Here is a 15,863-nt window from a genome sequence, read left to right as displayed (position 1 = left end):
CGAAGATCTATTTTTAACCCAACTGAAGCCCCTTGATTTAATCTCCCCTAGAATGTCTTGCGGGCTACGCTTTAATTGACTGAATATCGACTCATTCCTTCCTTTCCAAATACATCAACACAGTGGCGGAGTTAGAAGAAAATTTCAAGGGTGTCCCGAAATTTTAATTTTTTGGATCTAGAGGTATTGAAATATTTGCTAGTGTATCTAATAAATAAAACGGAGAAGAAAAAAGACATTTGCACTAATTTTGCACTTCGTCAACATAGTTGAGAGTAGTGACAAAACTAGAAGTTTCGACTTGAGGGTCATAATAATAATATTTTACATTCGTTAGTGTATATTAACTAAATGGTTTACGCAAAGGAGGCGTTCCGTTACTTTTTGTATGCTTACTCGCTTTAATATTTAATTGAATAACTATTAATTGGTTCATGTAAGGTCACAATTTCAGCTATTAAAATTCATATCTGCAATTTTAATTTTTTAATTCATCTTTACGTTTTTACACATTAAAACCTATATAAAGAAGCAACATGTATATGCATAATGAGTTGTAACCTATGCTTTGGACATTTTCCAAAAAAAAAAAGTTGATTTTCTACTTTTCACCCAAAGGTTTATATCTTTTACAATTTTAACCCTACATAGTTTGGTTTTATAACTTTAACCCAAAACTTTTTATTATTTGCAATTTAACTTCACAACTTTTTTCACTTATAGTTTTCATCTTTCGCAAATTTTTGTTTTACTATAGTTCTCAATTTTTCGAGTTAATACGACGCTACGTGCATGTGTGGTTCAACGTTTTTACCTCAATTTTTTCACGTTTGAAAGGTTCGTCGCAACACGCATATCCTAGGTCGAGTCAGTGTTGGTGGTCGATGACGGTTGTGTGACATTAGTACTATTTGACACCGTTTTACGCCCCGCCGCAACACGGGGTGTGCTTTGAGGGTTTTCTAAAGAAAAAATGGTTATGCATATGGTTGTCGTAACGTTGGCTTTGGGGGTTTTCCAAAAAAACTGATTTTTTTACTTTTCACCAAAAAGCATGTCATAAATTACTTTTAACCCAAAACTATTTATTTTTTTACTTTTAACCCAAAATTTTTTATGTTTTGCAATCTATTCTCAAAACTTTTTTTACTTTCAACTTTGGCCTTTTATAGTTTTCATTTTCTGCAAATTTTTCGCTTTATGCTTGGTTCTAAATTTTGTGACTTAACACATTGCAATGTGCGTCTTTGGTTTAACGTTTTTACGTTTCGTTCTAAATTTTACGAGTTAACACGACGCAACGTGCGTGTGTGGGTAAACGTTTTTACATCGTCTATTTTTTCCCCGTTTGACAGGTTTAACATAACGTGCGGGTCCTAGATCCACTTTGTTATAACTAAAGAATTCCCGCCGCATTGCGGCGGGTCGCAATCCTAGTTGGTATGAAAAAGAATTGAATAAAATAGTAAACTATAGATTACATGAAATGATTCATATATATATATATATATAGGTAGAGGATCCTGTAAAAAGTGCTCAAAGTGTAAGAAGTGTGAGAAGTGTATTATAACACTATATATAATACTATATAACACCATATAAACACCGTATAACAATATGTAACACCATATAATACCATATAACACTATGTAACACTATATATCATTATATAACAAATATAACACTATAGGTTGTCTGATAGCATGTCTATGATAGATGTATAGTGTTATATTTGTTATATAATGATATATAGTGTTACATAGTGTTATATAATATTATATGGTGTTACATATTGTTATACAGTGTTTATATGGTGTTATATAGTATTATATATAGTGTTATAATACACTTCTTACACTTCTCACACTTTAGCCCCTTTTTACACTATCCTTACCCTATATATATATATATATATATATTAATAACATATATATTTTTTTAATAATACAAAGTATATAAAATAATTTATGTCCGACTAGTTAAGTTAAACGAATGTAACTACGTAAGAGGAATTAATATAAAGTACTTTAAAATAATTTATGTCTTACTGTGTTATCTCCTGGATTGAAGTAAAAATAAATAAATATAAATAATATATATACATATATATTATTAGGTTTATATACAACTATTATTTCTTCTCAATCCTTTCCAAAAGTTTACACGTAGCCTTCCCTTTCGTTTCCAAAATTTACACGCAACCTTTCGCCGGAGAACGACCGGAAAAGAAAAGCGACCGGAAAAACATTTTAAATTATCTGCACCAATCATTATTCTCTTTCAGATCTAAATACCTAAAGATACAAAATTTCAAGGTTCAAACTAAGAAAAAGTTCTTTGTTGAGTACTCCGGCAATGGTTCGGTTGATGGTTACCCCTCCTTCCTCATTAGTTCCGCCCCTGCACCAAGTAATGATCACAAGGCCATGAATAATAGGGGTGAGCAAGAAAACCGAAATAACCGAACCGTAACCGAATAACCGAAATAACCGAACCGAAAAAACCGAACCGAAACAAAAACCGACGGTTCGGTTTTCGGATTTTTAATAACCGAAACTTTCGGTTCGGTTTTCGGATAAACTTTTTCAATAACCGAAAAAAACCGAACCGAACCGATAAGTTACAATCCATATATTTTTATGTTTAAGTTTAAATTGTTTAAGTGTTTAACCCAATGCTAGTAGAAAATGTTAACTTTATTTCTGAATGTTAAGTGTTTATAATAAAAACATTACAATTGAAATGATTTATTATTACTTATAAGATATAACAAAATTTAATATAAAAATTAAATTTAATAAAAACTTTGAAGAAACATAAAAATATATTAGAAGGTTAGGTTTATGTAAACAATATTAATTAAATTGGTTAACTATAATAACTTAAATATAAATATATAAAAAGATTGTTATAATATAAATTATACTTTTTTATTTTTTTAATCTTACATAGTTTTGTTCCAAAAACCGAAATAACCGAAAAACCGAACCGAACCGACGTAAAAACCGAAAAACCGAAACCAAACGGTTTTTAAAACCCAAAAACCGACATTTCGGTTTCGGTTTTGATTTTACCCAAAAACCGAACCGAACCGAACCGTGAACACCCCTAATGAATAATGTTCTTCGCTTTCTTATCCACCTGAGAGAACTTGTAACTATTCATAATATCTTTGAAATCGAAAGTGAAAATTGAGGAATATTGCAACAATCGCTAAAACCCAACCAAACCCTATTGGTCACCGGACAAGTAGTAAAAAGATGATCCACTGTTTCCTCATATTACTGGCACATAATAAACGTGATTTTCATATTCCTTCTCCTTAAATTTACTTTCGTAGCTAATCTGTCCAGATTTCCTCACCAAGCCATGATGTTGCATTTTAGAGGGATCTACTTACACCATCCACAACTAGAAAGATTGTTTTCACTTCTATCTTCTACTCTCACCTTTTTTATCGACTTCTTCAAGAACCATCCCGAATCATCTCCTACCCACGACCGTGAATCCTTATCATTTAGAAGATTCATTTACTTTTTCTGTAAAAATAAAATAGAAGAAAATGGCTTCATTTAGACTGTGGGGTATGGGGCTTATGTTGGGGTATGGGTTTGAGGGAAAACGCCCAAGTCATTATCCCAGGGGGGCTTGGGTTGGGGCGTGGCCCTTGGGGCTTGGATTTGAAGCCGGGCGTGGGGCGGGCTTGTGGCGGCCTCCTATTCGCCTTGGGTTTTAGATTTTATATATATATATATATATATATATATATATATATTTTATTAATAACCTGCCAACCCACGCGGTGCATCCACGCCCCGCCATACCCCACGGACACGTCACTAGACGGGGGGAGGGGGGCCTCAAACTTCACGTGTCAACTCATGCCCCAAACCCAAGCTCCACCATACCCTACGGTCTTAATTGACGAATATTAAAAAAACAGAAAATATTTCAAAATTTGAGATACTCTGCCAGTCCAGCCAGCTGTTAGCTCTTTAGAAGATTCATTTACTTAGCAAGGATTTTTGAGGAAAACATACGTGGCAAGTTTGTGCACGTGATCATTACGATGTCACATACACGTGTGCGCCGCGCGGATAAATTTATTTTGTATCTTTACTTTTCTTTAAAGCTCACCGCAAAATAAATTGAAACCACAAGAATAGCCCCTGCTCTATTTGTCAATATTCAAATTTGCTCACTGACCTTTTATTTTATTTTAAAATCACGTTGTTAAAAATTATGTCCGTAAAAATCATCCTTTTTATATATAAACTAGTAGTTGCCTCGCCCGCGTTGCGGGACGATGGCCGAATAATTCTCAATCAATTAAGAAAACATTACGATAATTTTGCTAAGAAAAAAACTAAAACGATGATAATACCGTAATTTTCGGCTCAAGGCAAAACTATAATTTTTCAGGACTAATAAGCGAGTGTTAGGCAGCTCCTTGACATCGAAAAAAATTAAATGAAGTCAACCAATTAAAACAAAAACTTTTATAATTTTGCTAAAAAAAACTAAAATGATGGGAAAACGTAATTTTGAACTGAGGGCAAAATAATATTTTTTATTCAAGGATAAAATCGTAAATTAAATGAACCAATGAGTGAGTTGCGGGCAGTTGCAGGAATGACTATAATTTTCACTGGGGGTAAAATTGTAATTTAGCCAGGAAAACAACCAAAAGCGATGGAGAAAATGTAAATTTAAGTTGAGGGCAAAATCGTAACTTGGCTGTGAGAAAAAAAATCTAATGGCAAAACTGTAAATTTAAAGGGGGCAAAATCATAAATTTGAACCGATGTTAAATTTGGAATTTTTAGCTGGGAGTAAAAGCATAAATTTATTTTTAGGTGGGTGTAAAAACATAATTTTGAGCTGATGGCAAAATCGTAATTTTAAGGGAAAAACTAATGGCAAAACTGTAAATTTAAACGGGGCAAAATGGTAAATTTGAACCGCGGGCAAAATTGAAATTTTTAGCTGGGAGTAAAAGCGTAAATTTATTTTTAAGTGGGGGGTAAAATCATAATTTTGAACTCATGGCAATATCGTAAATTTAAAGCGGGATAAAATCGTAAATTTGTTGATTCAATAGAAGAGTGTCAGGCAACTGTCTGGCACTATTCTCTTTGCCGCCCATGTGAACCAATAGATAGCTACCACCGCCTATTTCACCCTATAGGTGGAAAACACTATTCCCCCGTGTAATTTGTATACGTTGAATAATAATAATAATTAGATATTAACTTCAAAAGTAGAATACAAATACAATATATATTCTTTTCGTTTCTAGATTTTTTTTTTGTGTTATCTAATTTTATTCTATTACAAACACTACACCACACACTAGCCATGTTGACCACTCACTCATACCTACAATGGTAGAGTTTGATTAAAAGTTCTGAGAGGACGGAAAGTCATGGGACCTAATTTATATATTGTATAAATATTTAGGCAAAATAATTGGGGGGAGGGGGGAAATCCTATATAATTTTAAAATTTTCGGACGAAAAATAGGAAATTTTACACTTCTAACCGAAACATTCGGAGGGGTGGGTGCATACCCCACTTTACTCTAAGCTCCACCAGTGCATACACAGATAGACCAACGGTTGTTTTTTGTTTTGTAGATGTGAGCAGAGGATAAAGAAAAAGTAAATTTTTCTAATACTTTTAGAAAGTGGTTATGAGCTCACAGTGAGCAGAGAATAAAGAAAAGGTAATAATAAATATATAAAAGGTAGAAATGGTAAGTATAACAATAGAGATGAAGATAATGGATAAGATGTGAATGCTCTTAGAGATGATTAGTCAGAGTAACATACAAACTAGTATATAAAGATGGTTTTCAAATTAAAAAACCACAGATTAAATACATGTTATTTGCCAATTATAAAATAATCTAGGGACTGTTCATGTAAATATATGACAAAACTAGAAGAGCACTTCCAGAACTTTAGCCTTTCTCACGCAATTCCATTGCTCCCCAACCAGGACTTCTCTCACATCACGTGATTAAAATTCCAACAACCCCTGAATTTTACAAAGATTTGCATAAAGGGACTTAAATTTGAAACTTTATCCAAGATCAATACCGACATAAATTTCGTTACAAAAATTGACATGTTACCAACATATTCCAATATTTCGGGTTGAATCGAACATGATCCGTTTAGTTAAACAGGTTCGATTTAAAACCGACCCGAGCCCAATTATATTAAACACAAATCCACAAATTTTGTAATAGATTCGTGTCATATTATCATTTCATGTCAGAAATTCACACCCTTAGTTATATCATAAAGTTCAATTACTCATCCTCAACGAATCTAACAAATAATAACAAACACTATTAAATAACTCAAAATCACTATAGCATTACAACATTTTGTCTTTTTTGTGTGTTTTTTTAATTTCAATTGCATTCTTATGCTTTAAACAATTGCCATTGCCGATATAGTACAGTCGTACAGGTAATGAAAGGAACTTGGCTGATATCGACTGAATAAAATCGGTATCGGTATTTGTTTTTATTGTTTTCTATGTAAAACTTGCGTCAAGGACTTTATGTTTACATTTTATCTTTTAGCTGCTATATTGATTGTCGATATCGTATCGGTACCGTAACGAATCAAATCAATATTGAACGGATACATGCCATTAACGTTACTTTTATACCATCACATCTATTTATTCATTTAAAATTTGTTAAAATCAGGTCGGCCCGTGGTAGAGCGCGGATGTAGCATGTAACAACTAGTGATATTTAATTGCAAAATATAAAGCCTATAGGGGCTAACCTGTAAACTTTCTTAAAAGACATTTTCAATAAAAGTTTCCCTCACGCCGCGTCCAAAATCCATAAAACTCGGTTACTTTCCGTGTCTGAATCCCTTCAACGCCATCGTTATAGTCAAAACCCTCTATAAAGCACCCCAAAATTCTCCCAAATCCCACAAATTCTTACAATATTCTTCAAATTCAAATGGTCGTCAACAAGAAAAACTGGTCGCCGTGGCACCACTCTCCGCCGCCGCCGGATGCCGGAGCCAAAAAGTTCCGAGTAAAAGTGGAACGTATAAAGCTAGAAGGATTCGAACACGGAACCGGAGGCAGAGATAAGGTTATGGGGGTCGAATTGAGGTGGAAAGGTGAACGGAAACACGGGCTGGCGGCCGTCGGATTTCATCGCCGGCGGCCGGAACTGCGGTGGTGCAAGGAGAGAACCGTCAGGAAAGGGGAGGTTATTGTTTGGGAAGAAGAAGATGATTTGGAAAACGTTTGTTTGTTTTCAGAAACGTCAGCTATTGGTGGTGAGATCGATGGACATAAGTTTGTTCCGTGGATTGTGACGTTAAAATTAACCTATGTAAGTGTTTTTTTTTTTTTTTTTTTAAGTAAAATGGCAAGATCAACCTTGTGGGTTTGGGTATTTTAATTCATTGCTAATTGTTAATATTAACGATTGATGGATTCAGGGAGAATACATGAAGGGGAAAATGTCGAAGATCGGAAACGTATCACTGGATTTAGCAGAGTTTGTTTCGAAAATCGAGTCTCCAGTGATCGAGAAGAAGCTTCCGGTTGATCTAATGGTGTCCGGATTAACGACACAGGCTACAATCTCGGTTTTGTTGAGTTTTGTGGAAATTAGGGACTCTGGTGAGTTTGATTCTGAGTCGACTCAGTTGGAGGGTACTCGAGTTGTAAGAGCCAAGAAGAAACAATTGAGTTTGGAAGATGTGAGTTTATCTGACTCGGATGACTCAGTCATGTTCGACTCGGATGCAACATCGGAGTTGCTATCTACCACTCCACCGTCGTCTTCGGTTGTTGTTAATCCGGATAAAAAGACTGGGATATTTGATTGGAAGAGACGGCGATTAAACTTTAGACCGTCGAAAACAAAAGTTGAAGATTCCCGACCGGTCACGTTGTTTTCAAATGACTCGGTTGTCTCGGGTGACAAGTACAAGACGAATAATTCGTTTCAAAATACATGGGAAACAAGAGAATTCGTTAGTCGAGACGGTGAGTCAAAGCTTAATACACAAACATTCTTCGCTTCTTTCGATCAACGCAGTGACAAAGCAGCCGGACCAAGTGCTTGTACCGCTTTAGTCACGGTTATGGCCCACTGGCTCATGTCGAATGACTCGACTACAATGCCAACGGTCCAAGAGTTCGACACACTCATTATCGACGGTTCATCCGAATGGAGAACCCTTTGCGAAAACACGACCCACGTAGTCGAATTCCCCGATAAACATTTCGACCTTGAAACAGTGTTACGTGCCAGAATCCGTCCGTTAACTGTTTCCCGCGAGAAATCATTCGTTGGGTTTTTCAGTCCCGAGAAATTCGACTCCTTAACAGGAGTAATGTCGTTTGATGATATATGGGATCGTGAAATCAGTCGAAACCTAGGGGTGTACATAGTCAGCTGGAACGATCATTTCTTCGTGTTGAAAGTGGATGAAGGCGGTTACTATATTATCGACACTTTGGGCGAACGGCTCGTTGAAGGGTGCGAGCAAGCGTACATCTTGAGATTCGATAATGGCTCGAGTTTGACCGAAAGTGGGACGGACCAGGTGGTTTGCAAAGGGAAAGAGTGTTGCAAAGAGTTTATCAAGAGGTTTTTAGCAGCCATACCACTTAAAGAACTTGAAACCGAGGAGCGAAAACAGGCTGTTCCATATTACTCGTTGCACCACCGCTTGCAGATCGAATTCAACTTCTGTAGTATGGTGTAGCAAACGACTCGAGTCGTATATATTGTATATAGTTAGTTGTATCATGTATGTATAAACTGAATTGATAAACTCTTGACATGTGTTTGTATTGATTCAAAATAAATGACTTTCAAGTTATGGTGCAACATACGGGTGAGCAAAAGGAAAAACCCGACCTGACCCGACCATTACCCGACCCGACCCGAGAACCGATCAAACATAAAAGACAAAACTGATTCACTACCCTAAATATAGGGTCAATTCCGATCTATAGGTCCAAGTCGGGTTTCACCATGAAAAGAACCGAGAACCGATCCGACCCGACCCTATTTTATATGAAAAATTAGAACCGATCTAAATACCTAGGTATTTGGGTTCGGGTCGGGTTGGGTATATTTTCGGTTCGGTTCTCGGTTATTTTTTGTCCGGACCTAAATTTGCTCACCCCTAGTGTAACAGATCGTACTCTGTTTTGATCCAACTCTTTTGTGAAACCAAAATGCAACTAAATACGGGGTGAGGAATAGTGAATCCCTAAATATTGGGATTCCCTTTAGCTTTCCTAAAAATACGAGGATAGGGAATGGGATGGAGTGGTGTTTTAAGGTGACTGGATTTATCATTAGTAATTAAGTTCATTAATAAAATGATGTGGAAATATATTCATCTTAAATATTAAATATTGTAATCAAAGTCTTAAAATAACAAATATTTTGAATTCTCTCATTATTCATACAAAAAAAAATATTGTAATCAAAGGTCTTTAAATTAAAATATTTTAAATTCTCTCATTTTTCATTTAAATAGAGTTTTGTAGATAAGCATATTTTCAACAAACATATTCTCTAAGCTAGTAAAATGCCTTTCGGAACGGTATCTAAAACACTAGATGAACGTGACGTAAAATTCCCAGGAGACGTTCGTTTGCCAGACGAAGATGTCGAAAAACATATAGTGCGTCATCTAAATGACAAATTACGAGGCCTTGTGAAGAACGAAAAACCTTTAGCTGTTGTTCTGATCAACCAGGCAAAAGAAGTCATTCCCGAAGTAAGGTTTAGCTATTCTCTTAGCAATTATGTAATCACAAGAGTGGGTGATAAATTAGAAAAAGGAGATACAGTTTCATTCAGACTTAAGGAAGTCAAAGATGAAAAACTTTATTTGTATTATGCTGTACACAAAAAGACCGGTGCAGCCAGTGCCTATGGAAGGTCATAGATAAAGGAAAAAGATAGTTAAACTATTTGTATTATCAAATAATATGATGAAATTATTATTAACAAATTGAAATAAAATACTTGTATGAGGAGTTAATTAGTATAAGACCTGGCAAACGGGTCGGGTTGGGTCGAGTCGGGTCATGGGTCAAAACGGGTCAATTATAAAAAAAGGGTTGTTTTGGTTCGGGTCGAAACGGGTCCGGGTCGGAACAGGTTCGGGTCGGAACGGGTCCGGGTCAGAACAGGTTTCGGGTCGGGTCAGGTCATTTTTTTTAGAAGTTGACAAGAGCTGAATTTTTTATTACTATGTTTCTAAAAATTTTAAAAAGTATGAATGCTACACTGAGTTTGCCTGAAAGTCATTGAACGACGACATACTTGAGGTATCCTCATTTGCTTGAAGAACGCGAGGAAGGCTCGTATGGTGACCATGGTAAGTTTGTACTTCTTCCTGTTGAGAGGGTTCCCATCGCTCTACAAGAGGACCCAACACGTTAACCACATAACTCATGTCAGGTCTCTGAAACGGGTCACACGCAGTGCAATGGACTGCCAGCTCAGCCACCTTGACTATGCTTTCAAGAGTTACTTCATCATCAATATTAAGAACTTGGTCTATACAATTTACCATATTTTCCTTGGAGAGGAGAGGGACCCTTCTAAACCATGTAGCCAAATGACAACTCTCATCTGACATAGTTTCATCTACTGCTTTTCGGCCCGTAACCAACTCCATTAAAACTACCCCATATGCATAAACATCCACCTTTCTTGTCACCCTCCCGTTCCCTGTTTTTACAAGAAAAGAAACGGATAAGTTATCATATTAAGAATTCTGTTATACCATACAAAGCACCCTCTAAATCATGTCCATTATATTTATAACATATGTAACTGCAGAAGAAATTGAATTGAAAAAGGGAAGGTGGTAGTTCTCACTGGCATACTCTGGTGGCAGATAACCGAAAGTCCCCGCCAATCGCGTATCAACTGAGTGCTTCCCATCAAGCACAATCTTAACCAAACCAAAATCCGCTACCTTTGCTCTCATGTCACCATCAAGAAGGATGTTAGCCGGCTTTAGGTCTCGATGAATGAAGCGTTGTTGTGCCAAACTATGCAAATACTCCACCCCTCTTCCTACATCTAAAGCAATGGAAACCCTTTGTCTCCAACTAAGAGGAGGGGTTTTATGTTTTCTCCATTCAAACAAATGTTGACTTAAAGTTCCTTGTTCCATGTATTCATATACCAAAAGCCTCTCGTTACCGTTAATACAGTAACCAAGAAAAGCCACAAGATGTCTATGCCTAACTTTTGTTAAAACTCCAATTTCCGCTTGGAACTCTTTTATCCCTTTTGTTCCCAATTTCATTCTCTTGACTGCAATCATACTTCCATCGTCATACTGGCCTTTATAAACAACTCCAAATCCACCTCTCCCCAACACATTGTTGTCACTGAAATTATCGGTCACTTGGTCGAGCACTTGAATGGAAATCATTAGACTACCATTTTCGTAACTAGGCGTGTGGTTATGATTCCTACTAACTTGACTATGTAATTTGGTAGGAACTTTATAAAACTTGTAGTAACATATGTATGATACAATCCATATAAAAACAAGAATGCTAATCACGATACCAACAATCATACCAGCGGAAACAAGCTTCCGTTGTGAATGTTGAGTTGGGCTACCACCTGAAGCGCTAGAATTTGGTGTAGAATCGGGTGGCTTTATACTTCCATTATGAATGTCTTCACCAAGTAAAAGATTGTTATCAAGTACAACCCTCACTTTTTGTGGGAATTCAGGTACAATCCCCGAAAGATTATTGTTTGACACATCAAGAAGTTGAAGATCCGGCAAAGATGTCAAAATCTCAGGAATAGACCCTATGAGATTATTATCTTTCAATGATAAACTCCTTAATGAAGTCAAATTCGCAAAGGAAGGTGAAATAGTACCCGAAAATTTCACATTTGAAAAGCTTATTGCAGTCACATTCTTTCCCGAAGAATCACAAGAAACAAAGTTCCAATTGGCACATGCATTATTACCTTCCCAAGATTCTGCCAATAACATTGGATACCCAAGAGCTTCAGCAACCTCAAGGAGGGCCGTCACTTGTGGGTCACAATTTCCGGGCGTAGCCAGACAAAATCTGTTAGTACTTAATCCCAAGGTATCTCTTACACCATTTTGAAATACCGGCAATGGACCTTGTAACTTATTCCTTTGTAAGGTAACATTGGCTAATGTAGGGAGAGATATCAAAGAACTAGGAACTACACCTGTTAATTGATTATCGCTAAGTTGCAAATCAAATAGATTTATGCATTTTGATAGGTCCGGTATAGCACCGGTGAACGCATTAGCTTGTAACCAAACTTGATAAAGTTGAGTCATGGAAGAAATTACATCAAGCGTACCAGAAAGACCTTGAAGTTGATTGTCAAGCCAGAGATTTTGAATTCCCGATCCATCAAAAGTTGCAGGTAGTGTTCCAGTAAGATTATTGTAAGACAAACGGAGGCTCTGAAAACTAGGGAAACTATCAAATATGTCTGGAATGAAACCGTTAACGTTAGCATTGCTAGCTTGAAATGACTGTAAATTGGTGCTTTGACTTAGGTCGTTAGGGAGACTCCATGGCGACAGATTTAGATTATCAGAAATGCTAAAGGTCTGGAGATTGGTGAGACCCAGAAAAAAATTAGAAGGAATAGAAGTGAAATTGTTGGCATCAAGGTACACTTCTGTGAGGAAAGCGAGGTTAGCTAAAGTAGGTAAGTCGCCCGAGAGTGAGTTTCTTTGAAGAGACAGGGTTTTGAGTTGCGAAAGGCTGTTGAGGTTGGACGGGAGAGTCCCGCTGAGCGATTTAGATACTAGATTTATGGCAATAACATGTCTGGTGTTGTCGCATTTAATTCCTTCCCAAACACAGAAATCATCGGTTCTCCAGGTGGATGGAGTAGGGGAAATAGAGGTGGAAAGCTTTGACATGAAGGAGGCGTCATCAGAGGTGGAGAATGAGATGAGGAGGAAGAAGAAGAAGTTGATGAAGAGTAGAAAGTGATGGGCCATTGATTATAGGAGGTGAACCAGGTGGTGGATCTGGAGTGGAGTGGAGTCTATATATGTAACTGACTAGTCTTACATGGTTTAAATATGTTTCAAATACTAAGGTCATGTGTAGTGGGGCGTTATGCACCCACATAAAGCCTCTATAAAGCCCCAAACACCATTACGAAGGGCTTTATGAGACAAAAAAATTAGTGGAGCGTGATATATATAGCGCCAAGTATGGGGGAGATTTCAAAGTTTGGACCAATCAAAAATTAGTTAGTGTTTTTATAATTAATTAATAAAACCGAAAATTAATAATTAGGTATTGATGGGTAGGGGTTTTATGACTACGGGCTCTAGTGATATAACGCTCTATAAAGCCCCTGTATGACGTGGCACGACACGTGTCGCATAACGCCCTACAAAGGGCTTTATGACTACGGATGGCCTAAAGTTTGAATTTTTGTGTTCCAGATCAAATGATATTTTACAAAAACTAACTTTTATAAGAATCAAAATGTAATAGTATTGGATTTGTGGGTTGGCACCACCCACACCCCTTAACCACTCATAATTTGTTTGATTCCCCCCTATGTGCTTGGAAACTTATCGACAGGAAAATTAAGGTTTATAGATTCCCTATACTAATGCAATAAAATCATAACTCATAGTGGATAACTTGAGAGTAAGTTAAAATAATATCCTGTAGGGAATTGTTCCTAATACTTTATGTTAAAATATTGTCAAAGAATTAGGTAAGTATAATTTTATATAGCTCAGTAACTCATAAAAAGCATTTTTTATTATAATAAAAGATATTAAATTTCACCCTTTAGAGCTGTGTTATCAATTGTTTACACATCTCCGTCCTCAAAATTCTTCACGTGTTTTCTTCTCTGCCAGCTGTACACGTAAGACCAAGATAAAATGGCAACTATTTTAAGTTGAACCTTTTTGAGTTTTGACATTACATACATAGCATGCTGCTGTATAAAATATTCAAATACATAGTAGCATGTGTTCATGTCACGGATTTCTTTTGATCTTATCGCTCTAACTCGCTGTAATATATATATATATACACATATAGTACATACAAAAGATCAAATAACTGAAATTCCATGCGAACTTTACGAAGTAACAGTGTAGGAAGCACGACTCAGTTATTTAATGATATGTGTATTAGGGGGTGGGGGTGGTCATCATTATCACTCACTTATCACTCACAACACCCAATCAAGTTCCGCCATGTCATCAATCATTTTTCCATCACTCACAACCTTTTTTAGTGGCATTAATGGGCATCACTCACAACACCCACAATAAACCCTCACACCCCCTCACATGTTCCATCACTCACAATTCCATAACGCGTGGAAAACATCACGGACATTTTCCATCACTCATTGAAAACTTAAGTGGCGGTGGTTGTTTGTTCCCACCACGCGTGGAATATTGTTCTATCACGGAGAATATGTCACCGCCCCGTCTCCCCTTATTTGGTGTAGCACGTCACTAGGCTAGACAAGATAAGAAATAAGGTTTTTAGGGATAGATTAGGGGTAGTTAGTATATCAGATATAATAAGGGAAGGGAGGTTGAGATGGTTTGGGCATGTTAGGACGAGAGACAAACGACAGCCACAGTTAGAAGCATAGAAAATCTCAATGTGGAGGGGAGGAGGAATAGAGGCAGGCCAAAGCTAACGTGGGAAGAGTGGATTAGGCAGGATTTGCTAGAATTGCACATCTCTAAGGACATGGTCCAGGATAGGAGTTCGTGGGGACATAGAATTAAGGTTAATTACTTTTAGGACGATAGTTTGGTTTAACATTAAACTCGTTCTTTAGGAGCTTAGGATGTTGGTCTTTCCTAAAGAGCTTAGCGTGTTGATGTGCTTTGGTGGCCTTTGCTTGTCTGTGTGTTTTTATGATTGTGTTGTATGTCCTTATTATTTGCTTTCACTAATTGTCTATATTTGGTAGCCTGCTAAAATTATCTTTAGTGCACTATGTTTTATGTTTTTTGAGTAGCTATGTGCCGCCTTGTATGTTAAGACGTAACTTTGATGTCTGGATATGGCGTTGGAGTTGGGGTCTCACCGAAAGTAGTATCTTTATCTTTTGGGATAGAGGTAAGACTTGCCTACATCTCATCCTCCCTAGACCCTACCAATAGCTTTGCTATAAGTGGGATTTACTAATAGGGTTGTTGTATTATTTGGTGCTTTTGTGCAACATCTCAAGACTTATCATTTATCTCATACAAATGTTCGGTAGTTTCTTTAATCAAATCTTACGAGAGCAATATATGTTGCACTTATCAAGCAACGATTTCGATCAAATTTTTATGTGACAGGCAAACAAAACTTTAAATGACTATGGGAAATTATGCAACAAAACGATCTTAGTGTTTTAAATATAGCATTCAAGCATTTTGTTATCCTTTGATAATGATCTTGCATTACAAAAAACAGGTTCCATAGGAGATATAATTCAAAATTCATCTTCATTTTATAATTAATATCGAAAAGTGAAACAGGTGCCGAAAATGGAAACCTTCAAGTTCAACGTCTATTTTCAAGTTTTCCGTTCATGGGATGGAAGATGGAACTACATTGTCTTTCAATTAAATATCTGTTCAACAATTTCTAGGTTATTTGCTTATATACGATATGAACATCAATAAAAGTCCAGTAATACATGTGAGTCTGGTGGGGTAACATATCAAAATGATTCGGGTCAAAATGTGTTCGTGTCAAACGAATTGTTTAGAAAATTGTCATTGTCAAATGGCTAGTGGTGTGCGGATACATTTGAGGTGGTGTTG

At 36.5% G+C, this 15,863-nt stretch overlaps 2 protein-coding genes across 3 annotated transcripts; one reads left to right on the top strand and one right to left on the bottom strand.

Moving 5' to 3' along the window:
- Positions 1–5,912: 5,912 nt before the first annotated feature.
- LOC110891506 (receptor-like kinase TMK4) lies at positions 5,913–13,369 on the bottom strand. 2 transcript variants are annotated; one of them, XM_035980404.1, is made up of 3 exons: positions 10,904–13,369; positions 10,343–10,753; positions 5,913–6,039 (listed from the first exon to the last, which is right to left on the bottom strand). In XM_035980404.1, exons 1-3 carry the CDS (start codon positions 13,050–13,052, stop codon positions 6,014–6,016), a joined length of 2,586 nt encoding a protein of 861 aa, XP_035836297.1. In that variant the 5' UTR covers positions 13,053–13,369; the 3' UTR covers positions 5,913–6,013. The 2 variants fall into 2 exon arrangements, with proteins under 2 accessions (XP_035836297.1, XP_021994900.1); XM_022139208.2 differs by lacking the exon at positions 5,913–6,039 and having other exon boundaries at positions 10,030–10,753.
- On the top strand, positions 6,860–8,875 carry LOC110891507. Its single transcript, XM_022139209.2, has 2 exons — positions 6,860–7,375; positions 7,485–8,875. The coding sequence occupies exons 1-2, from the start codon at positions 6,992–6,994 to the stop codon at positions 8,760–8,762; spliced, it is 1,662 nt and encodes a 553-aa protein (XP_021994901.1). The 5' UTR covers positions 6,860–6,991; the 3' UTR covers positions 8,763–8,875.
- Positions 13,370–15,863: the final 2,494 nt, after the last annotated feature.

Source organism: Helianthus annuus, chromosome 11 (assembly GCF_002127325.2).
Source record: "Helianthus annuus cultivar XRQ/B chromosome 11, HanXRQr2.0-SUNRISE, whole genome shotgun sequence".
Taxonomy (NCBI): Eukaryota; Viridiplantae; Streptophyta; class Magnoliopsida; order Asterales; family Asteraceae; genus Helianthus; species Helianthus annuus.
The sequence above is the reverse complement of the archived record's forward strand: the minus strand, read 5'-3'. Positions and strand labels throughout refer to the sequence as shown.